This window comes from Acipenser ruthenus, chromosome 18 (assembly GCF_902713425.1).
Source record: "Acipenser ruthenus chromosome 18, fAciRut3.2 maternal haplotype, whole genome shotgun sequence".
Classification (NCBI taxonomy): domain Eukaryota; kingdom Metazoa; phylum Chordata; class Actinopteri; order Acipenseriformes; family Acipenseridae; genus Acipenser; species Acipenser ruthenus.
This window is the reverse complement of record NC_081206.1, coordinates 21,445,776-21,470,675: the sequence shown is the minus strand read 5'-3', so window position 1 is coordinate 21,470,675 and position 24,900 is coordinate 21,445,776. Positions and strand designations below refer to the sequence as shown.

General features: G+C 37.9%; 1 protein-coding gene across 3 annotated transcripts in view; it reads left to right on the top strand.

The window, feature by feature from the left end:
* The first annotated feature begins 9,501 nt into the window (after positions 1–9,501).
* LOC117418631 (protein Daple-like) overlaps positions 9,502–24,900 on the top strand; it is a 63,045-nt gene continuing 47,646 nt past the window's right edge. For all 3 annotated transcript variants that reach the window (XM_058991501.1, XM_058991500.1, XM_058991499.1), the window contains exons 1-3: positions 9,502–10,383; positions 15,120–15,220; positions 22,954–23,062. In XM_058991501.1, coding sequence (XP_058847484.1) covers positions 10,324–10,383; positions 15,120–15,220; positions 22,954–23,062 — 270 coding nt within the window. In that variant the 5' untranslated portion in view covers positions 9,502–10,323. The remainder of the gene's footprint in view (positions 10,384–15,119; positions 15,221–22,953; positions 23,063–24,900) is intronic.

The window sequence follows — 24,900 nt, the reverse complement described above, 5'->3', positions numbered from 1 at the left end:
TGATGACCAATGGAAGTCAGATAACCACAAGCCAAGAAAATAGTTTTTAGTGGCACAAGCTTTTAAATTAAATAGTTCCATATTCAAGCCAGAAGCATCCCCAGGTAAGATTTATTTTTGTAAAAGCTACTGTAATATGGTTAAACCAGTCATACAATAAATATTGGATAGTATCACTATTAAGTAGACGGCAGTTATATTTATTAAAAACGATTAATGCCATTGGGTCCAGTGTAACAAGGTACCACATTATTGAGCTGGTTATCCAAAATATTGCTATTAGACTAATGTTTTGACTGCACAACTAGCTAGTGAGAGCAGTGCCATGTTGAACATGTTTTTATAACTTCATGCTGCTGTGCTGGCTGGAAAGGGGAGAGTTTACTTCCTTGGTAAATACTACAGCAGTAATGTTTGGTTAAAAGTGTGGAAATCTTAAGATTAAAGGTACAGATCTGGTCAGAAAACGGTGTTAAATATAATAACTGGACACATCTTTTTTGTGTGTGTTGTACCTCGGTTAAGTTATTGCCTATTGTATTTCCTTATATTTGATATAATGAAACCCACTAAGTGGATATACAGTAGTAAGTATCCTGCCACTGGTGGAGGCAACTACTTCTCCAATTACAAGATTGGGAAGAGATTTGTTGCCTTGTCCTTTTTTTCACCTCCACTGGTACGGAAACTTGTCCTATCACACAGCTCCAGTTTCCCCTCAGCCTATCAATATAAAACTGAGTTTTATACAAGGAGGTGTGCTAGTGCTGCTATTTTTGACCCAGCTCCTGTCTCACACTGGTCCTTTTGTTTGCAGTTTACATTTAACATTTACTCTGTAGCTACTTTGTCTTGTATGATATCACTATGTAACACAATTTTTGTTCCTGGGTAGTAAGTATTATTTCCTAATTGCTTATGCCTCAAAAGTATAGAAAATGGCTATTATTCCCCACAAACTTTGCTTTTGTGACCAGGACAGTGATATTTTGAAATTTACAATGAGAAAACGGCTGAATTTGTGTCTCTTCGTTCACATAAAGTCAGAAAAAAACAACATATGAATCCAAATTAACATGTATTTTTACTAAAGTAATACAAAAATGACTACAAAAGATTTAGAAGTGAGTAGTTTTTCGAGATTTACGATTATACTGTAAATCACCTTCACGAATCAGCCCCCAAATGTAGTCTCCCATCATGTTCTCGTCTTGGTAGCGACGTTCAAAGTCCAGTATATCCTGGTGGAAGCGCTCACCGTGCTCCTCCGAGTACGCTCCCATGTTCTTGAATTTATCAAGATGAGCATCAAGGATATGGACTTTGAGGGACATCCTACAGCCCATTGTGCCGTAGTTCTTCACCAGAGTCTCAACCAGCTCCACATAGTTTTCGGCCTTGTGATTGCCCAGGAAGCCCCGAACCACTGCGACAAAGCTGTTCCAAGCCGCTTTCTCCTTACTAGTGAGCTTCTTGGGAAATTCATTGCACTCCAGGATCTTCTTTATCTGTGGTCCGACGAAGACACCGGCTTTGACCTTTGCTTCAGACAGCTTAGGGAAGAAGTCTTGAAGGTACTTGAAGGCTGCCGACTCCTTATCTAGAGCTCTGACAAATTGTTTCATAAGGCCCAAATTGATGTGCAGTGGTGGCATCAGCACCTTCCGGGGGTACCAGTGGCTCCCACTTGACGTTGTTCCTCCCCACAGAGAACTCGGTCCGCTGTGGCCAGTCCCGCCTGTGGTAGTGCGCCTTGGTGTCCCTGCTGTCCCAAAGGCAAAGATAGCAGGGAAACTTGGTAAAACCGCCTGGAGACCCACCAGGAATGCCACCATTTTGAAGTCTCCTATGACCTCCCAGCCGTACTCATCATACTTCAAGGCGTCCAGCAAGGTCTTGATGCTGTTGTAATCCTCTTTGAGGTGCACCGAGTGAGCCAGGGGAAGAGACGGGTACTTGTTACCATTATAGAGCAGCACAGCTTTGAGGCTCCTGGATGAGCTGTCAATGAAGAGGCGCCACTCATTCTGGTTACAGGCGATTCTGATTGCCTCAAACAGACTGGTCACATTGTGGCAGAAGCAGAGCCCATCTTGACCGGTGAAGAAGCTGGAAAAAGGTTGGTGACGCTTCCTCTGATCTGCTACTTGCACACTTTCATCCAACAAGTTCCACTGCTTGAGCCTAGACGTCAAAAGCTCGGCATTGGACTTGGTGAGACCAAGATCTCTAATCAAGTCGTTGAGGTCTTTTTGGTTGGGGTAGTATGGGTTTCTCTCCTCAGCTCCACCTCTGAAATTGTCATCTGGATCTACAACGTCTTCCTCGCTCTCTGACTTGCTGCTCTCTTCTAAAGACGGCTGCTCTCTCTCCGGAGGAGTGGGTACGGGGAGCTCATGGCAGTGTGGCACCGGGGCGATGGATGAAGGAAGGTCCGGATACGTGATAGCAGGTGCATTCTTGTCAGTCCGACATTTGGAAGGGTCCACCATGCAGAAGTAGCAGTTGCTTGAGTGGCCAGTGGGTTCCCCCCAAATTCTTGGGATAGCGAACTTCATGGCTCTCTTTTCCCCTCTGTACCATCCTACAAAAATACATTTATTTCACCCATGACTAATGTGTAAGATTCTCGCAACATTTTTCATATATGATATATTTTTTCAATAACACTGAAAATTGTAAAACATTTTAAAATTAAAAACTTTTACAATTTTAAAAATTAACAAATTTTGTAACATAAAATTCTGAGCAACAATTGTCCATCTTACCTTCCAGAGTTTTTTTTGCAGTGCTCGCAGGTGAAATGAGGTGCCCAGGGTTTGTCTTGATCCCCGACAGGCATGCCGAAATATGCCTTGTAGGCCTCACACATCTTAGCAGATGCTTCCACGGAGTACTTTTTCGCTCTTGTCTTGATAAATTGGCCGCAGACATAGCAAAATGCGTCTGCCGGATGCTTGCAGCCTCTTGATGCCATCTCAGAAAAATGCAGATATGTATCCACTTAGGCAGCTGGAACTAAACTGAACTGGTGGGCTTAAGGCCCCTGTATTTATACTACTATTTATATTACTGGAAAGTTCTAGAAGTTACTCCAAGTTTACACAGCACTGAATCTATCTGGAATGTTCTGGAAAATAGGTACATTTCAAAATATCACTGTCCTGGTCACAAAAGCAACGTTTGTGGGGAATAATAGCCATTTTCTATACTTTCGAGGCATAAGCAATTAGGAAATAACACTTACTACCCAGGAACAAAAAAAAAAAAAAAAAAAAAAATTGTTACACGGTGTATTTACTCCATTCTGCTCCAATAACTGCTCACATAAAGACAAATGGAAGACCTTTACCTCAGTTCATCCATATAACCCTGCTGTAAAGAGTTAGGCTCTATTTTTTTTAATTATTTTATTGTATTTATTTATTTTGCTAGTTCCTTTCATTGTGATCTGAACTAGCTCTCTAGTGGATACTTGAATGGTGTGGTTTTCATGGTGCTTATGTTGGTTGCTAGGAGACTGCCTAAGGGTGGTGAACAACGCTGTTGTTTAAAAGCACTGAACAGTAATGCTTTCAAACACCAAATAACTGACTTTTTTCCTTCCCAACTGCACCTTTTTATCTTTATTTTATTTAATTAGTTCTCAAATGTTTTGGCATGTTTCCTTTTCATTTTGAATAAAAAATAAATAAACTGATACCTCATTTTGCAAATGCTCTGGCAAAAGTTGTAGAAGTGAACGAAATGGGGATAAAAGCTGTGTAGTGCAAAATGTGCAACTTATGTGAATGATTACATTAGAATATAAATAAATAACTACATAGGTTCATATATAATGGATTCTTAAACAAACCTTCAAACTTTATCTGTAAATCATTAAATTAATATAGTATAGCAACATGAAGATAGATTGTAAACAATAATTATGACTTAATGGAATCACCATTTGCAGAAATAAGCTTCTCTTGCAACGATCTTATTTTTTCAATGTGTATCAATTCCTCTGTATGTCCACTTGTGCAATTTTTCCAGTGTTCTAATTGAATCACTTCATCTGGCTGTCGGTCTGCCACCATAAACCATAAGTAGGCTACTGTTTCTTGAACCCATTCCAGATGTTGATTCCAGAGGCTATGGAATCTGAGGCATACTGCTGTTCACACACCCAATAAAAACAAGGCTGCACTAACAGGAAATCATTAACAACTTTTTGACCTGTTGTTTGCTTGACCTAAAGACACTGACAGACTGATGAGGCTGAACAGCCGAGAGACATGGGCCAACAGTTCAGCGGACAGAAAGGGAGGAACGCACAGGATTTCTGGGGCAGTCGAACAAGCAGATTGGTTAACTGTTGCCTTCCTCTTACATTAAACACATACTAAAAGATGTTAATGAAGAAATTTGGTAAAAGACAGACAGGATGATTTTAACAGTAAAGGAAGAGCAGTATCATATCATCTAATACCATAGACATGTATTATTATTGGTTAAGTAAACTGGTAACTATATACACATTTTCACATAAATGTACATGTTTTTCCACTGCTAGTGCTCTGCATGTTATCTTGTGATTTATCATGCTACGTTATATTTTTACCATGGTGTACCACAGTAAACTTTTTTTAAGGCAAGTACAGCAGTTCTCCTTGCTATCTAGCCGTAGTGGTAGATTTTAAATAGGTTCCTTAATGAATGTGTGCTCTGAAGAGGAAATGCAATATTACAACTGAAATGAGGAAACCTGCATTGATGGTACAAATACTTGTACCCATGAAGAATATTCATTCCTGCTGTTCCAAGCCCTTTATTCTATCATTTATTTTAACATCTTCTTCTCAAGCACACTTGGATACAACAATCATCCTGTATATTAAAAAAGCAATGAACATTTAACATATCTTATTGGTGTTTTTGCCTCTGGCCTGCACATGGGGCCTTTCTTTCTGTGAGGCAGTGTCAGTGCAGGCTGGGGTGATGGAAACCAAGAGCACAGGAGAGCTGAATCAGCCCTCCTGTCCGATCAATGGCAGCGTCTATAATGTTAATGAACTCATTCCCATTATATATTGACTGTCTAGCAGGGTTTTTGGTGAACAGTCTGTCTCACAATCGTCTGCAAGCTGGCTTTTTGGTTTTTTTTAATGGATTTTTAGCAGCTTGTTGTAGATGTATGACATGGATGAAAACAGAAGATCATAACTGGTGTCTTCTGAAAAACAATTTAAAGCTGTAGACCCAAAGATTTGAATGTGTAATTCCCACCCTTTGTTTCGATCCAGTAGGATTCTCACTGTGCAAAATTTCAGATGAACTTTTCAATTCACTTTCAGAAGTTAAAGTACACCACTTGAGCAGCCCCCCAAACACCTTAGAGTTTTGCGTATATCTAGAGAATCAATTGTCCAATTGTGATCAAACTTTTTAAGAGCTTTATTTAACACAAGCTGTTGAGTTTATCACAGTAAGTGGTTACATGTAGGATGTCAGTCAAAAAGCCTTACTGTATGTCGCACTTTCATTTTTACTTCTATCTAAAGAACTGCTTATCCAATTGTAATGAAACATGCCAAAGACAGTCATAATATGTGTGTATAGAGGTATCTGTCTGTATGTCAAACTTACTGCGAGTTGTGATTTTGTATTTCCAGTAGTGGAGAGGGATGAATGTCACTGAAGGGCTTGTTTTAACAACCTAGTCACTGCACATTTACTTCGATTCGTTTTAAGAATATTAGAGAACACTGTGTCACTGTTACAACAGTAACTCAACTAACTTGCAATTTCTGCATTCGATGCACTACCTATTGTCGCAATTTCTTTTCCAGCAAAATCCCAATTGTTGAGCTATTTTATTTCACATGCCCATGGTCATTAATCACCATTTCACTACCAGACAGTCAGTCCAGGCTTTGATAAACTAGGCGAGTTTCGGTCTAGTGTCACATTACCTCGTGCTTTTGTCTAAAGCTCTGGTGCAAGCGCAGGTACTGTGGGAACAGCCCGTGATTTCATTTACTTTTGGTCTGTCTGTGCTGTATGTAAACCCGACTTGTGAGTGGAAATTGCTATCAGGACACTCTTAAAAAGAAGTCCATGTTCTTACCTCAATATTAGGTTAATATTATCCTGTCCACCTTTTATTTTGCTGAGAATATTTTCATCACAATATGAAAATATTCCAAATACAACAGATAGATGGATATACAGCTGCTAGACCATTAGAGTGAGTTTGAATTACAACACATGAAGTGATTAGATACCAAGAAAACCTTTCATTAAAAAGAAATATTCTCACTTTCCAAATTGAATCAAATACAAGAAAAGAACCAAAAGATCTTCAACAAAATATTGTTAGTGCTAATAAGAGCTGTGAAAGAGAAAATAATACCATGTGGATATAAACATCAAGAAGAATACATTAGTTAAGATAATATTCCCTAATCATACAAAGTGACTCTTTAAAATCCCTTTTATTATTAACCACATTATCCCTGGTCCCACTTTTTTCTTCTGTTGAATATCTTTTAGGTCTTTGCTTGTAAAGCTATAGATTAAATGTTCCCTCAGATTCCTGCCACCTAATCACTTCATGTGTTGACCAATGGTCTCACTGATGTGAGGTCAGTAACAATGCTATACAAGCTATTAAGAGGTGCAAAAATATATACTGTATATATACAGCTCTGGAAAAAATTAAGAGACCACTGGAGATTGGGCTGGCCATGACAGGGTCTTGATCTGGTGGTCCTCCATCCACACCTTGATTGACCTGGCTGTGTGGCATGGAGCATTGTCCTGCTGGAAAAACCAATCCTCAGAGTTGGGGAACATTGTCAGAGCAGAAGGAAGCAAGTTTTCTTCCAGGACAACCTTGTACTTGGCTTGATTCATGCGTCCTTCACAAAGACAAATCTGCCCGATTCCAGCCTTGCTGAAGCACCCCCAGATGAGTCCAATTTTCAGCTTTGCCCAGCACCTGGTCGTCTAATGGTTAGACGGAGACCTGGAGAGGCCTACAAGCCACAGTGTCTCGCACCCACTGTGAAATGTGGTGGAGGATCGGTGATGATCCGGGGGTGCTTCAGCAAGGCTGGAATCGGGCAGCTTTGGCATGAATCAAGCCAAGTACAAGGTTGTCCTGGAAGAAAACTTGCTTCCTTCTTCTCTGACAATGTTCCCCAACTCTGAGGATTGGTTTTTCCAGCAGGACAATGCTCCATGCCACACAGCCAGGTCAATCAAGGTGTGGATGGAGGACCACCAGATCAAGACCCTGTCATGGCCAGCCCAATCTCCAGACCTGAACCCCATTGAAAACCTCTGGAATGTGATCAAGAGGAAGATGGATGGTCACAAGTCATCAAACAAAGCCGAGCTGCTTGAATTTTTGCGCCAGGAGTGGCATAAAGTCACCCAACATCAATGTGAAAGACTGGTGGAGAGCATGCCAAGGCGCATGAAAGCTGTGCTTGAAAATCAGGGTTATTCCACCAAATATTGATTTCTGAACTCTTCCTAAGTTAAAACATTAGTATTGTGTTGTTTAAAAATGAATCTGAACTTATTTTCTTTGCATTATTCGAGGTCTGACAACACGGCATCTTTTTTGTTATTTTGACCAGTTGTCATTTTCTGCAAATAAATGCTCTAAATGACAATATTTTTATTTGGAATTTGGGAGAAATGTTGTCAGTAATTTATAGAATAAAACAAAAATGTTCATTTTACCCAAACACATACCTATAAATAGTAAAACCAGAGAAACTGATAATTGTGCAGTGGTCTCTTAATTTTTTCCAGAGCTGTATATATATATATATATATATATATATATATATATATATATATATATATATATATATATTTTTTTTTTTTTAATATTCGCAATCCTTGAATCTCACCAACAGAGGTCAGCATTTTCTCTAACAGAAGTATTTTCAAACAACGCAACTGTTACCCTATGAGGTTGATTCAATCTATGAATACAGTGCTGTTTATATGTGATTTCCAGTGAGGGCGTATCAAATGTTTTTAGAAGTGGACATGGTTACACTGGGGTGTGTTCAGTCCTTCTAGGTTTAAAATCAGGGTTGCAAAGTGTGAGGGTCTGGAACCAACTCCCCAGTAATGTTATTGAAGCTGACACCCTGGGATCCTTCAAGAAGCTGCTTGATGAGATTCTGGGATCAATAAGCTACTAACAACCAAACGAGCAAGATGGGCTGAATGGCCTCCTCTCGTTTGTAAACTTTCTTATGTTCTTATGTTCTTATGTTCTAATAGCACCACATAACAAAGGCAACAAAGAATCGCTTTCTATTTTTAAGTTCTGTCAACATACAGTACAGTTCATGCAGCAAGCAGTGACCAGTTGTCTCTATATGTGTTATGTGACCAAACATAATAATGTAAAGGATAATATAAAAAAAAAACATCTTGGCCAAACAATCTAAATTAGATCAAAACTATTAGTATACCCAATATGATGTAACTGTATTTAAGACATTTTAACAAGGATTTCTAAGTTTTACACTTACATCTGTCTTCTCCTAAATGTACTTATTTCTGTTTCTAGCATACACATCTATAGCAATACATTTCGTGTACAGTCCATTTCTCTTGTGAAATGACCTGTGCCAGCCCTATATTGTACTGTATAACCCTAATACACTTGTACCGCATCGCTTTCCAACAAGGGCTGAATTGTTTTATTTTAGTAACTTGATGTATAGTAAAGAAAGAATGCAGGAAGCCTAATGTTAGACACTTCTGTGAAGTTAAACATCTTATTTCAGAGCTGCTGGTTCGCCTGCCCACATATTGTTATAACATGTTTACACTATGGTAGCTTAAACAGCAAGAAAAGACAGCAAGCATGACTCAGCAACTACAACTTAATGTGCTGTTATTATTAACCACAACTGTTCACATTCCTGTATGTCAGAGGCTCATATTTCAGAGTTTATGTCATACAGCTATGAGTAAATTATATAGGCATGTTTTTTTGTTTTTTTTACACATAACATTATCTTTTGTCCCTTTTTTATCTGTCATTTTAAAATGTATTTCTGTAACAGTTTCAATCTACGTTAAATATCTAATACTATTTTTTTCTTTCTATAGTATGGTATTGCTGTGTAGTGTAGTATTTATATAGCAAATCGATATTAATCTCTGCAAAAAAAAAAAAAAAAAAAAAGTGGTATCTTGTAACAATTGTAAGTAACCCTGGATAAGGGCTTCTGCTAATAAATAAATAAATTATATTATATATATATAATGCAATGAGAAGGGGCGAGAGGCAGTTAATATATTAATATTGTAGAACATTACTATATAATCACACTGTAAATGTATATATTATATTGAATCTTTTTCCTTCGAATACACCTGCTATATTCCTTACAGCAGTGTAATGCAGTGGGCGCTCTCATACACAAGTTTTAAAACCCCCCCTCCTCCTCTTTTGTTCTAAGCACTCACAGCACTAACAATGCAGTGGCTTCTGGTTACGTCATTAAGAGACAAGTCCCGTATTTGAAGGTCACCCATTGGCTTATTTTCCACAGTTGTACCCGTCTTTGGTTTCTGGTTGGTCAGTGTAGCTGGGACTGTTCATGCGGTTACAGGTTAATGCAACGAGAAGGAGCGCGAGGCAGTAGCAAGGTGGAGGGGGACTAGTGTGCTGTTTCGAACTGTTTTTGTTCTGAAATCATTCATAGGATTATTTTAAATTTGCTCAAAATTACACTCGCTTTGCTGTACAGTATACATATATTTAGTATTATTTTTAGGATGCTAATGGTATATTATTATTAAGAACTTTTGCGTTAAACTTTTTTTTTTTTTAATTTAAAACAGTTGTTCAAAAAAAGATGCAGAAGAGAAAATCAAATGGAATTAGTTCTTAAACTTAAACTTTTTGTATCAAACGACTCGACTAATTGCAATGGGAGTCTTTGTTAACTCTTGCAAAGTCGATTACCTTGCACTGTTGTCTAGTTTCCCTGGGTATTGTGCATTGCAGCTACTTAAATAATTATTTTTAGTTGCAGCAGAAAGTAGTGTCTGTTTTGGGGTTTGCACTTGTTTAAATTTCTCTGTGGATTACCTCCAGCATTTTCGAGGAAATCAGCAGGATCCGCAGACTGCATGTGGAGGATGGTCGAGTGGTTCAGCGGTTGTTTCTGACTTGCCTGTTAGTATTTGTGCTCTAAAAGAGCATATTTATTCCAACATGGCTTCAAGTTTTATTCTTGTGATACAGTGATCGATCCTGGACTTTCGTCTTCAGTGGAAGAGTTATCTTTTTAAAAAATGGATGTCACGGTTTCAGAATTAATGGGCAACTTCTTGGAGTGTCCATTGGTGACATGGGTAAGATTATTATTATTATTATTATTATTATTATTATTATTATTATTATTGCAGTTAAAACCCGATACATTACATTTTAACCGTCCGTGATCAGACCATACATTGCACCAAAAACATAGAAAAATGAATACAAACTATACCGTGGGTGACCTATTTCAGTTGCAACTCTTGATCGGTGACCTACATGCTTCATTTTGTTAGTAAAGCATCTGTTGATAAACTTTAAAAGTCCAACCATCTTACTGTCGCATTGTATCTAATGCACCAAGTAGATTTGCAACACTGTAAGCAGTAGTAACAGCCCAGTGGTGTTTCTGGGGAAAACTCACAATAGCCCTGTTCGGGGAGATTATATAATTTTAAAATGTGTCTATGATGTGTGCTCTCTAATTTTTTCCATGGCATATATATAATTGTTATGATTGCTACAATAACTCACATGGCCATTCATTATTAATAATTTGGTTACCAAAATGCACTTACATATTGTATTCTCGTGTATTATTTAGTAGACAGGTTTATTGCTTCCCCTTTTTGTGTAATATCAAACACATTTTTTATTCAGCATGTTGAGAATTCAGTTATTTTGTGTTCTCTTCATATTAACATTTGCCTGGAATCCAACTTGAAAAAATGTGCGAAGCAATTCTTATACCTAACCTGCAGGTGAATTATTTTGTGTAATTAAACATTTGTTTGGTGAAGAATTTGTTTCCACTTTGATATGTCACGCCTTCTCATTTTCGGTAGCATTCATTTTGGCTGGTTAGATACACAGTGAGCTTATTCAGTTTACATGAGTATCATAACAAAACACGAATCTGGGCTGGAGTGCTGAATAAACCGTTGTTCCCCTTTGGCAATGTTCATTTGCTACTGGCTCCAGTATAGAAAGTATATTCTATTCACTGCCAAGCTGGCCTGGGTAGAACGCGTCACAATTGAGACAGAAGTTAAAAAAAGAGGCCTTGCACGTTGCTCAGATCTCAAGTCCCCAAAAGAAAGAAAGGAATATTCATTTGATATTATGACACAGCAATGTGTGTTCTATATTTCAAACGTCATTGCAGAAATGTAATCCCCTGTCCCACAATTTGAAAATGAAATGACAATTATTTTTCACCTTGGAGGACAAAAATAGCACCATGCACCAATGACCTGAAGGGTTAAAATGCCAGAGGCTGACTGGGATGTGAACAATAGTAAACATTTAAATATAGGGCACTCTTTGTTAAGAAAAGCAGTTAGAAGAATAGGGCTGACATGAATCGGATATGCACTTGAGGCATGACAGTGTTTGACATGAGCATGTTTAATACCACACCTCCAAACATGTATTTGCAGAGTAGATCAAAAACTTACTGCTGCTTGGCCCTGGGCAGCATACTGTACAAAGTCCACCATGTCATGCTGCTGTACTGTATACCAGCGCTGGCTGATAGTGAAGTTTGGTCACCCATTGAGTGTTTGAGGAACTGGGGGTTTATCAGTGGTCTTAAATACCACCTGTTAGAGGTGACCACATGTCATAAAAAAAGACCAGTTGCTTTCAGAACAGTCATCGTTCATTTAAACCTGTTGTAGAAGACCACCTGTCATATTGGAGAACCCTTGTGTCCAGGGCCATGGGTGAGTGCTGGTCAAGTTTGACCTGTAGATACACTGAGAATTGCAGCTACAAGGTTGGCAGGAACAAATAAGACTGCCCAATCTTTTTAACTGGTCTGTGGTGTGTATTCCAACATAACGTATACATTTTTTAAACCAATCGGTGAATACTGTGAAAGGGCACCACAACGCCACCAATCACAGTGATGCAAGATTAAATCAATGTAACGGGATTCAAAAATGTCATGCCCTCATGTATATAATACTGACAGGATGCAGGTGGCTAGTTTTTAACCAAAGATTTACATATGTATGCCGCCTGATCCTATTCAGCTAGTTATTTTTGTAGATTAAAACTTACATAGACTTTAATGTACCTGTTGTGTAGGTATAAATTTATGATGGATTACACACTTACTCAAGAGAACAGTGTTTTTTAGCTTTATGAATTGGTGCTTAAAGTGAGAACTTAAGAGGATGGATAGGTACTGGTACTGTGTGCTTTGGGAGATTCAGTTTTAATTACCCACATCCTTTTTTGTGCAGTGTTCTGTCAAAGCTCCACCCTATTGTTTCTGCATGGCATCACAGCTGATGCTGTCAAAGCTTGTAAGCAGGAAGTCTTCATATTTTTTGTGTCTGTATGTGAGGGTTTAGGTTTAGGGGTTACCGTCATGAAGATACATTTACTTGTATGAAATAAGAGCATTTGTTTCATGAATCAGTCTCACATTACCACAATGAGACACAGTAAATGCTTGATAAAGAAACAATTTATAGTCATTGATAAATGAATCTCTGATATATGAACTGTAATTGTCATTAAATACATGTTACATTAAAAGCATGGCTAATCGCTGGCTTTCACTTACTGTACATAATCCTAGTAAAAGTCCCTGCCTGGTCACATTAGACATTTCATCTGATAGTTAATTATAATATGTAGTAAGTTGCATTGTGAATACACATAATTAAAGTTGTTATCACTCAGTACAGTCTGGTTATGAATTCTTTCAAAATCAGTCTTAATCATTCTCTTAAGGTTTAAAACCCCATACTCCTCTTTGAAAAGAGGCCAATTAAATACTTGCATATTGTACAGGAGAAGACATGTCACTAAATACAAAACTAGCTCCTTTAAAATCCTCATCACGGTTTGAACAACGAACGCTGTCTCAAACAAAATAAAGAAAAGTGTTAGGCCTTCCTGCTGTGCCTAGCATGCACATATACAAATAGATGAAGCTATACTTTCAGTATTGAACAGGGGCATTCCAGTGTATGACTGATAAAATCAAGATATATGCAATTGTCATGTATATAACCCTCCAGATCATGATTCACTCTTGACTTGTATTTTAAAGAAGGTCCTTTTTTTATCCTACAAGCAGTTCTTGACCAACATTATATCTACTTACTAGTAGCGAATGTAAAAAAGCAAACAGAATGCTTGTTGAGTTTGTTAGTTTTACATTTAGGAAAGGTAAGTTTTTTTTTTTTGGTTTTCCTTTTTTTTTTAAATTGGATTAATAAAGGATTTGTGAATGTCTCTTCCTAAAAGCTCGCAGTACCAATCAAAAATGACTGAAAACTGATTCTTTATAGCAATCCTGGATACCCCTATGGTTGTATCGGCATTATGTTTAATGGTAAACTGTTGTATCTTAGATATAACAACAACCTCATGTTCTGGTCAAGTGGAATTAACCAAGAGCAGCAACAAAACACGATGTCAGAACTACTATCTCCGATAACACAAGATACTGCTGCAGTTACGTCCATGAAAAAAGGATCAAAATGTACCAGGCTAATACAAATCTAGATGTTCATATCACCGTTTCGCAGGATTCGCTACTAATAGAATAAGAGGAGAATAATTTTATTTTAATAGCAAAGTTATTGCTGAACTTACAGTAGCTAAAATGACAACCTAGATTTGTGAGATACTAAAGCTGCAATAGTCTGTCTGAATTACCAGTGTCAACAGGGACAACGTTTCTGCACTTCTACATTTCGAAAAGGAAATGCACACAAGGGATGCTCTGGAAATAATAAAAATAAAAAACGGATGTTCTAGGAAATAAAGCAGTATGATGCCTCCATAATCTCTTGTTAAGACATCTGTAAATGAAAGTGAAAGACAAAATGCATACTGTAATGGAGAACGTTTTTCTTGACTTCACAGTGGTTGTTCCCTAATGTTGTACACCGTTATAAAGAATACATACATGATCCGTGATCTTCTGACCCACACATTTTATGAACTCTACTGACTAAGCAAGCTCCATCTCGGTACAGCTACCACAAGTTGTAACTAAGAAAAACGATTGTGACCAAGGCAGACTGTGTTTGAATCCTATTTCATCCGCAGACTGTCTGGTGACCTTGGGGAAAGTCATTCAACCTCTTTCTGCTTTGGCAGTTGTCTGGGATTGCACTAGGAGACCACAGATGATCACGTGAACTATAAAGATGGCCTGCTTGAAGAGGCTAGATGAGGAAGATAGAAAAAAAAATGGGGGGTGGAAATGGCTAATGGATTACTTCTTTTTATTCCTCTCTGAAAAATGAAATCTGCCTTTGCACCAGCATCAATGCAGATGTGTAGACCCTATAATGTGTTACAATGTGAATGTGTCACTTAATCTGATTTCATATTTCAAACCGGTTTCCCCAGAGAAATCTCTCGAGACCAAAGGCTCACTTGTAAGTGTCAAGTTCAAATGTGAATCAATGTTAGAACTGGCAAATGCATGTTGTGGTGGTTTTATTAAAAATAAATAATTTAATATAAAGAACTGATTTTTGTGCTTGTTTTAACTGCCCCAACCCGGGATTTTAAACCAGCCCCTCCACTCCATGAAAGTACTCCTTTTATTTTTTAATTTTTTTTCTTGTTTTTATTACAATAAAAAAGTAATGTATAAACACTGTAGTTTATAACAAAGTCACACTTGAAATAGTGACCTTACTTGCAATATTTTGTTTGTTACCGCTGGGTTAAAATGAAGAAATACATTATTGTGGTCGATATCCTTTCAGTGGTGTTCTTGAGATTTTGTATTTGCTCTGTGAGGTCTTCACTGAGAAAGATACCAATCTTGTTTCTGTATTTCTCTCCATTACAGGTCAAAACATTTGGACCACTAGGAACAGGGGATGAGGACAAGCTGTCCATGTACCTGGATCTGGTGGATGGAGTCTTCTTAAACAAAATAATGCTGAAAATGTAAGTACAGTTAGATATGGTTAAATTGATCTGTATATGCTGACTGTGTTAAGATTTCCATGGACATGTCTAAACAGTATAAATGCCCATATTTCTACCAGTACCCATTAATGTTTGTAACAGTATCCTTTGTAATTACGAGATGTGTGCTACACTAGCATTCATTGCATCAGGGTAATAAAATAAATGAGCTTGAGGACAGCAAATATTCATCAATTTACTATTCTATGATATCATTTGGTTATGTTAAATGGACTTAAATCTGTTTTCAACTTAAAGCCATCTCTCAAAGAAAAACGTTAGGATTCTGGTACCAAAGTAAGTCACCCGTAATGAGAGAATAGTCTACATATATGCAGTATTAGCAAGGTTACACTTTCATATAACCACATCTTCACTTCCTGAGATTTCCAGTGTGAGAAAATCTTTACTTAACTGCAAGACCCTTTTCACAGATACACCAGACGATTTATGAAATTAAAGAGACTGTGTGTTTGCTATAATGGTATCTTTTAATGCTCTGAAAAGATTATGAATTTCCGTCCACTTGGGTGGTTGAACCACATTGAGACCTGCTGTCTTTGTATGACATTAAGGCTCATGAAGTTAAAAACACACTAGCCTTGCAATTCCCTACGCCCTTGGCTGTGTATATGGTATTGAGACATCTTTAGCTTAATATACTATAGGGTTAGAGGGAGAGAAATTGAGTATCTGTGAATTGACTAAGGCTGGATACGAGTGTCCATATAACCCATACAGAAATGCTTGTTATAATATAACTGTATCACATATGGCTTTACTTTTAATATGCAAGTCACAAAATCCATCTCAAAGTGTTTTGTGATAATAACAAGCCTTTGTTTGTCCGCTCTGTTCTGTTATTCGTGTTCTGTTAAGTGACTGAGTTGTGTAACTGATTGATGTCACTGATTTGAATTGAATTTGTGGGTGAAGGCAACTCTGCAAAGGAACCTTGAGTATGATTTGTTTCAAGCTGGCGACGTCAACCGTACCGATATTGATAAGGCACGGTACAGTATGTTTATTTAAGATGTGTGTGGGATACAGCCGGCAAAACTGGCATTCTGATTGGCTTAAATATCTTCAGCAGTCTATAGTAGTCCAATTTGACAGGGTTTATTAACCAGACGTACACCCTCTACTAGCATCCCAGCATGATGTGTGTGTTTAGCCCGTGTTAAGAGTTGTAGTTTGCCTTTTGTGTTTAATTATCCTTACTTTTGGGGCTACCTCCATGAGGAAATGTGATGTCTGCCAAATATGCAGAGATTTGCTAATATCTATTTGAATTGCATGTAAGATATTGGTGTGGATGAATATCCATTTGATTTACATGTAAGATATTGGTGTGGATGAATATCTATTTGATTTACATGTAAGATATTGGTGTGGATGAATATCTATTTGAATTACATGTAAGATATTGGTGTGGATGAATGCTACTGTCACCCTTGACTTGTTGTTCATTGCGCTAGCCAAAATCTAAGATGAGTGACTGTCTGGCCTTCAAAAAAACCAAACTTTTGTGCCACTGCATGGAGGGGAGGGGAGTTTCGCTGCCCTTCCACCCCTGCTGTCAGTGTGTGGACCATCTTCTTCCTTTGTAAAATCAAACCACTTCATCATTTCATGTTTGCCAAATCCCTGAAGTTTGCCTTTCCAGAAAATTGATTTAAGTCCCCCCCCACCCCCTGACCACTTTGTATTGTATACAGTGTTAACGGTCTTGTGATGTGATGAACATTTTAAATAAATACAAACCCAGTTGTATAATCTGTATTGTACAAAAGGGCTAGACCAGACTTGTTGCCATTGCCTTTTGACTAATATCAACACAAAGATAGTCATCAACTATCATGTGCTGTAAAATTGAGTTTAGCAAATACCTTGGTGTGTTTCATGCAACATTTAATGTTTTCTATGACCACTCACAAAATGCAGCTTTTGTAATTATTTAAAACCCTTTGTGTCTGAAAAATATCTTTGTCTATACTTTCAGCACCCCACAAAGCTTTTAGAGAAATGTTTGTGCTTTTGTTGGCAAAGCACCAGTCTTATGTAAAGTTCTCAACAGATGTACTGTAAAAGGAGTGGGAGGGTTTTTTTTTCACCTTGTTACACCCGAATGTTTCTTACAAATTTTGAAACAGTTCAGGCTTCCTTATGGTGGGTGTTTGTTATTGTGTGACAATTCAAAATTGTTTTTATAAAAGCCTTTGGAAATGTTATGCATTTATTGTCACCCACAATTGAACAGGATAATTTTGGAATGTCTTCTTTAGAAATTAGCATGCATGCCCAAACAGCTTCAAAAGATGTTAAGCAAGAAACTAGTCCTTGTACTGGGGCTCCAGCAGCTTCCCAGAGGAGTTAAAATAGATACTATATAGTATAGTGTTAACAGGCTGTGTACCTTGTTCACTAGGTTTACTGCTACTGTAATTAAAACCAGTAAGCTGTGCATTAAAGGATATGAGTTTGGTTGTCGATAAAGGGAGAGGAAGTCTGGGTCTGATATTATTGGTTCTCTGAATAATTTCCGGTTTCCTAGAGCTATGAATAATTCTGTGCTGCAGGTGTTTGCTTCGATGCTCCCTTGTTTTTTGTATTAATATGGAAAACACAACTGAGCTTAATAATAGCATTGTAGTACTATAGATTTATTTTTACATTTCCCTCTTTTTTCTTTTTCAATGGAAAATATCTTGCACATTATAACCCACGCCCTGTTTTTTCTGTACGCCTAGTTATTAACTTTACCTTCCTTGGTGTTGGGTGAGGGAGGACTACACTGATTCGATTTTGGGGGATATTTTACCATTCCTTAATGATAAGCATGTCAAACTCCTTTGTAGAAGCTGGAAGTAGAAATCTACTTCAGATTCTTTTCTCCATTACTTCTGTGATGTGATTGAAACTGACTTGCAACAGGGAGATAAAGCTTTCATATATTCCAAATATGGACGTTCTCGTCTGCGTGACAGTCATTTGCCTAAGTGTGTTCCACAGATTTCAGGTGTTATTTAGTTTTTTACAAAGTCCGCTACATGTGGCTCTGTGTGTCAGATTTAGAAAGCTAACCAAGGTTGGGCCAGGTCAGTTAAACAAAAATAGTAGGTGTTGCAGAAAAGTGATTTGAGGAGATTGGTACAGTACAGTTGGGGTAACTTGTTCTTCTAAGCCAGAACTTGCAGGGAAGTTAGCCAAACAATACCCTGTTAGAGGGGCTCCCGAGTGGCGCATCCGGTAAAGGCCTATAGCCTGGAAATCGCCAGTTCGGGTCCAGGCTATTCCACTGCTGACCGTGGATGGCCCGGGTGGGGAGGGCTCAGGTTGGCCAGGGTGTCCTCGGCCTGTAAGTTGCCCAGAGCTGTGTGGTCCTCCGATGCTGTAGCTCTGAAGCGTCTGCATGGTGGACAGTGAAAAGAAGCGGACGGCTAACGACACACATTTTGGAGGACGTGTGTGTCTCTCTTCATCTCTCCTGAGTCAGTGCAGGGGTGGCAGTGGTAATTGGGCTTTCCAAATTGGGGAGAAAATGAGAAATAATTGCAGATTGCCAATTTTTTGGTAAAAAAAAATGCCCTGTTATATTGTCTCTCAGTGCCCTGTCATGAGCTCTACACTGGCTATATAGACTACATCTTGTGTGGATATACCTCATGTGACGTATTTTTATATATATATATATATATATATATATATATATACACCGCAAATGAAACCGTGAGTTAATCAAATGGATTTAAACTCTCGCAGGCCTTAGGAATGAGTCCATTGCATAGCTCGCTTCATGTTCCCTGAATTTATCTAGTTCATATCAAATTTAAAAATAACTTTTTTAGTATTCCTCTTAACTCCCTAGCGATGCCGCTGGCTTTGCTGTGCGTGGGATGTTTTTAGTTTTGACAGCACATCACTTTCTGGATTGGTTGAGGTGACTCACACTAAAACACTTAGCCTAGAAGTAGGCAATATTAAGATTGTGTGGAAAATAATTAAATTGACATGTACCTGTCCAGCAGAAGCAGCCTTTAATACCCTGTAAGTTGGCGTATATAAAACGCAATGCTCTGTAATCAAGGATAAAGAACACTTCTCTCCTTTGATTATTGTGGAAGAGAAGAATATTCAAATGCTGGTACTCATTTTCACAAATAATTTAACCTTCACAAAAAACATACATACAAATACATGTTGGTCCCACCACTGTTAAGTTACCCTGACCCAGTCTATGTCTATTGTGAATGAAGCCATTCTAAAGGAACCCCTGCACACTCGAGAGCACATATCTGCTTTTTAAATCTATTTTTACATGCATGACGATTATAGTATACTGTGAAACATGAATTCATTACATTTCAATAAGAGCCTGGATGTTTATGGCTGCCATTGTCATTTACATTTACCGATGAAAAGCAGGTGAAATTTAACACTGTTTTCTGTAAGTAAGAAAAATGATAGGATCCAGCTCCAGTTTTTTTTCTTCAAAGATTTTTGTAAGCAGGCTTATTAAGACTTGTAAGCAGACAGTATTATTTCATTATCAGGCTGACTTAAGACTGGGCTGCCTGTATGAGATGCATGTTCTGGAAGCTGTATTTCTCTTTGACCGTAATCTCACCTCAGCCGAGCTAATGTGCACAGTGCAGGTAAACTGAGTTTGTGAGTGCAGGACCACAGACAGGTCAGTAAACCGGAAGACAGCCTAGTAACTGTTTAAATAGAACAACTGGCCTGTCTCTTTAATAATGAACTGTATGTCAGTTCAACCTGAACTAATCTGGTACATTCGTATACGTTCTTGTATCTTTATTGGTCACAGCTTGTATTCATTAGAGTGCAAAAGGATTTGCGATGGTCAAAAATGAAATTTTACTATGGATGTTGTTTCACCTTTAATGGTACCAATCCAGTGGCTTTTCTCCAGAGAGTGCTCTAAGGTGTTGAGGCTTGGTCTGAGCAATGCCTAATTCTCAAAAGAGTAGACTGTTGAGAAGCAGGACGACAAACTTGGCAGGAAAAGTTATTTTCTTCACAGATAGATTTTAAAATGGGGTCCTTTCAGTATCGGTGGAGCTCTGTAGCCAAATGTTGAGAATTTGCATGCAGTTGCTACAAAACAAATGTAAATTAGGTGAACGAGTTCCAATTATCTTGTCGGCTATCAGAAACTGAATACAGAATGATGATAAATATCTGTCAACCGTGCACAACATCAAAACATATCTTGAATTTTGTGTGCTTATTTACATATTGTTTTAATATTTATATAAAATGGTAACGTGTTTGGGAATTAACAAATTGTGTTACTGATTATATTGTAGCATACAACAGGGAGCTATTCTGTGCTATTTCTCATCTTCTGTATTGAGTAATGCAACTATAGTTAACCTTAATTGACCTCAGTAACCTTAGTGCAAAGTCTAAAGCGAGTATCCATGAGTCCATGCAGGAAACATGGCAAGTGAGTTTGGATTTCTACCAATTCAACCTTCTAATCAGCTTCTGGTTGCTGGATGTCAGGGTTTGAATACCCTCCTTCTGTTCCCATTGAACTACTTGCATCCGTTCACCAGTAATGACAAATAATTTAAGTCTTTACCTGAGAAGAGATGTGGTCAAGTATATATTATGAGGATGTTGCTGCTCTCAAAGAACTTTGACTTGACTAGGTTAATTGCAGCATACAGTTAGTCCAATAAGGATTAACCATACCCATATTTGCATAGGATGACTGGGCTTTTTAATGGAAATGAGGCCAGGGCTGTCAGGGGCCTGTCTTTCATGTGAAGATGGGTTGTAGCGATTTGAATCTAAAGGGGGCTTTAGATTCAAATGCAGTAGTTGCACAATTCCTACTGTTCATTTGAAGGGGTTCGTACGGGAAGCTGATTTTGTCTGAAGTATTGCAGCAGTTTTCATTGCCTATGCTGTCCCAATATTCTTCTACTGAAGCTGGCATTGAGTTTTATTATAGAGTTAAGGAAGATGGATTTCATACAAAGTTATATCTGTATAAGTATCTGTATAAGTAAGGCCAGATTGTACAAGATGCAAAATTAATTATAGGTGTGTTGGCTACTGAAACTGAAAAGTCTGTAAATTTCCGGATTTAACTCAAATAAATCTATGGAGTAGCAAGTCAAATGTGTATCAAAGGCTTCTACAGTGATACACCACTTTGTGCATATGTTGCCTCTTAAATCGCATACATGTGTTCTAATGGCCACCTGGCTAAAAACAACTTTCAGAAGGTGCCTTGAGTGGTATAAACAGGTCTGAGTGGTAGATATAACCTCGTGGGCAGATGATTTGTTATATCTTTAGGTTAATGCACCAATAGTAGGCTATGCAATATATTGTAAACTTTACGACTGGGAGTTTCCTTCCCAAAGCGTTTTTATGGAGTGGTATGAGTTTCTGTTGAGATAAAAAATGATGTAATGTGTGAGCTTGTTTATTATCGTGTGTTTGACAACGACTGTAAAAGAATACAACATGGTGACGTGTTGGGAGATGGTGGAACGCTGGACTTGTGATGTCTTTTTATTGATTGAGTCAAACAATTCAAATTAAAGCTGCAGATTAGTTAGGGCACAACCGCCATATTCATTTTTGCTCGCACACATTAAACATTCACCATTTTCCATTGACAGGAACATAACAATAATCTTGCATTTTTAATTACATTTTTTATATTTTGGTACGATATGTATGAATGGGAAAACAACATGAACCTTTTAAATATCATTGCAAAACAAGAACGGTGGCATTTAATCCAAATTAATCGAGGGAATGTCTCTACATTATTAGTAGTATTTAATGGACCTGGGCAGGTAATCTGCATGCAAGAGTAGTTCTGTGGTTACTATGTAGTTTGTTCAGTGTATTGTTCCTTGAGCTATGTCTAATATAACTGAAGGAAATGCAACACTCATCCAGCAATGTGCTTTCATCAGTATTCAGATAATAGTGAGTGTGAGGTATCCAGTGTTACTTGGTAATGTTTGTCCTGGTTGCCTCTAAAACAAATGCCTGTATAACAAGCCTTACACAGGTGTTACTGATGATGTATTGCTTTGTTTTCACACTGGCCATTAGTATTGTTATAACTCTATATTGTAACTCTATCCAGTAAACTGTTCTATTGCCAGACCTGTGGGATTACCTAATAGAACACTGTACAAAGTGCTCTGTGTACAAAGTGTCGTCTTGATAAATGCTTGTACCAAATGTAAGTTGAGCATGTCCTAACGTATCCTTGCTTTAGCCTGAGCATGTTTTTAAAGTCAAACAGTGAACCTTGAGATCTCTCTCTACTGTATACCAGTGTCAACGACACTGCACACTCTATGTAGGATTCTGTACAGTACATTTTATATGTTGCCCTTTTTATCTTCCAAATGGCTTGAAGCAGCAGTTGAGGTGGGGAAGCATATTACATGGCGCTGTGAAGCGAAGCTCATGAGTGTTCATAAAGTCATAAGCATTATGCGCTGAAGCCTGTGCAATACTGATATGTTTTTGTTGTGATTGTTAGTAAGTATGACAAATAGTGATTTAAGCATCTCCTTATATTTCCGGGTGGACAAATGCTGGTGTTGGTAGGTAGGTACCTAAGCTATGTGTACAATCTACTCAAGGTCAAATGTCTATCATTTATTGCTTATAATCTAAAGTATGTCTTTCTTATCTTGCTCCTCCAGAGACCCCAGTCCTACGAACCAACGAGTTAACAGAAACGTTAACAATGATGTCAACCTTCGGATACAGAACCTTACTATTCTCGTCCGGCACATCAAGAACTACTATCAGGTGTGCACATCATTTCTAACCCTCACCGTAGTTTCCTGTTGTCTGAAAATCTTTGTCCTATTCTGAGTGACAGTTGGGGTTTTTTTTCTGACAGGAAATCAAGAGGAAATCATTTTGTGCTGATAACTAACTAGCAGGTTGTTTAAAGTGAAACCCTGCATGTACTGTAGGCCTCCAATGCAGCCTGATTGCAAGTCTTACTTCACCAAAATCTCTGCTTCTCCTTGCTGACAATATTTTAACACAATACAGATAGAAAAAATATGCAAAAACAAAAATATGCAATTATATATATATATATATATATATATATATATATATATATATATATATATATATATATATATTATACCCTCGCTATAACAAACCTGTTGGAGTCCAAGCTTTTTGTTTGTTTTATCGAGGGGTTTGTTATAGCAAAAGGACAATCAAAATGAACGATAAACTGTTGGAGTAAGTTAATGAGATGCCATTGTGAATAAAAGTAGAATAACATGTAACTGTTCGTCTCTTGTATGCAGTATTCTGCCTTTACTTTATCCTATTCGTTAAAGAATTAAAATGCAGTACAGAAAGCACTAATCCCGAATTGAAGCTGAACATTTATTCAAAATCCATCTGACACAAATCGTTTCAAAGTGCACCAAATCTTAATCCAACACGCAAGAATCTCAAACTGAGCTTTCATTCCAAACCAACCCGACATACAGTTATCAGTTCCGCCAATGTTTTTTTTTTTTTTTTTTTTTCTTTTAATCAGTTTTGCTTTGCCACATGGTTGCTTAACAAGCATATTCATGACAGAGATATGCCCACTTTGCTCCTTTTTTCAAGCAGTCAACATAGTTTCCAGCATTGTTGCAACATAAAATTATTTTTGTTTTGGAGGCATAGTTACACAGCGTGCGGTTTTTATTAAGACCAGACTTCACTGCGGAGGTGGCATTCCGTGCGTTCAGACGGGGATGTTGAGAGTGTGTGTTTATATGATCTTTTTTGTTTTTTTATTTTGGGTCCAGGGGCCAGGTTTGTTATAATGAAGGGTGTTATAGCGAGGGTGTACTGTGTATTTGTGTGTGTCTGTATAGTTTGAATCTCAGAACTTCTAGCCCGCCAGACTACATATTAAAGCAGACTTGCTTAGTGACACCCACACTACATTTTAGCACTTTATCAATGAATGATTATTAACTTGGCCTTGGTCTGGTCAGCTACTTTGTCATGGAAGGCTTCTCATGCAGTGTGGAGTAGTGGTTAGGGCTCTGGACTCATGACCGGAGGGTTGTGGGTTCAATCCCCGGTGGGGACACTGCTGCTGTACCCTTGAGCAAGGTACTTTACCTACATTGCTCCAGTAAAAACCCAACTGTAAAAATGGGTATTGTATGTAAAAATAATGTGATATCTGCTAACAATTGTAAGTCGCCCTGGATAAGGACGTCTGCTAAGAAATAAATAATAATAATAATAATCACTTTGCCCGTGATTTGCATACATGAAAACATAGTCCACGTGTTCATCATCACTGTATGATTTTCTTTTATCTGTGAACCATAAACCTGAAATGAAAGTTAAATGATTATATTTGTCCTCTAAACTCTTGTATTTGTAATCATAATTGTAAATATATTCAGGTTGTTCTCCTTTAACCACCCCCCTCCCCATTAAATCCATGTTTGAATTTCCAAATTCCCCCAGGTGTCTGGTTACTGTGTTGTAAAGGTAGATTTGACCCACAGTGAGCTGTATTGTTTCTGGTTTAAGATGTCTGTGTTAGGCAAGTCTGGGCTCTGCATGTCTGACTTTAGCTTTGTTGGAGGTACCGTATGAATGCAGTG